The sequence below is a fragment of the Corvus brachyrhynchos genome, unplaced genomic scaffold, assembly GCF_000691975.1.
Source record: "Corvus brachyrhynchos isolate BGI_N302 unplaced genomic scaffold, ASM69197v1 scaffold1380, whole genome shotgun sequence".
Taxonomy (NCBI): domain Eukaryota; kingdom Metazoa; phylum Chordata; class Aves; order Passeriformes; family Corvidae; genus Corvus; species Corvus brachyrhynchos.
Window position 1 is genome coordinate 2,532 of NW_008235535.1, and position 505 is coordinate 3,036.

General features: G+C 45.7%; 1 protein-coding gene across 1 annotated transcript in view; it reads left to right on the forward strand.

The window, feature by feature from the left end:
- Window positions 1-364: 364 nt before the first annotated feature.
- VPS28 (VPS28, ESCRT-I subunit) overlaps window positions 365-505 on the forward strand; it is a gene marked incomplete at its 5' end in the record, with an annotated part of 4,713 nt that continues 4,572 nt past the window's right edge. The window contains one exon of the mRNA XM_008644389.2: window positions 365-483. Coding sequence (XP_008642611.1) covers window positions 365-483 — 119 coding nt within the window. The remainder of the gene's footprint in view (window positions 484-505) is intronic.

Sequence of the window (505 nt, forward strand, 5' to 3'; positions counted from 1 at the left end):
TTGAGGAGATTTTTGAGGGGATTTCTGGGAATCCGGGACTGGAACATTGGGAAATCTGGGAATGAGGAATTTGGGAATGGAGAATTTTGGGCAGAAATTGAGGTTTTTTGGGAGGAATTTTGGATTTTTGAGGACGATTTTTGTGAGAATTTTGCAGGGATTTTTGTGGGATTTTTGGGGGAATTTTGCGGGGATTTTTTAAGGGAATCTCTGGGAATCCGGGCCTGGAAAAATCTGGGAATTTGGGAATGGAGAATTTGCGGCTGAAATTGAGGATTTTTGGGGGGAATTTTGGATTTTTGAGGGGAATTTCGCAGGGATTTTTGCGGGAATTTTGTGGGGATTTTTACGGGGATTTTTTAAGGGAATCTCTGGGAATCCGGGCCTGGAAAAATCTGGGAATTTGGGAATGCGCAGCTGGATTGTCCCTTGGCCATGGAGCGCATCCGGGAGGATCGGCCAATCACCATCACGGACGAAAAAGGGAACCTGAACAGCTGCACCA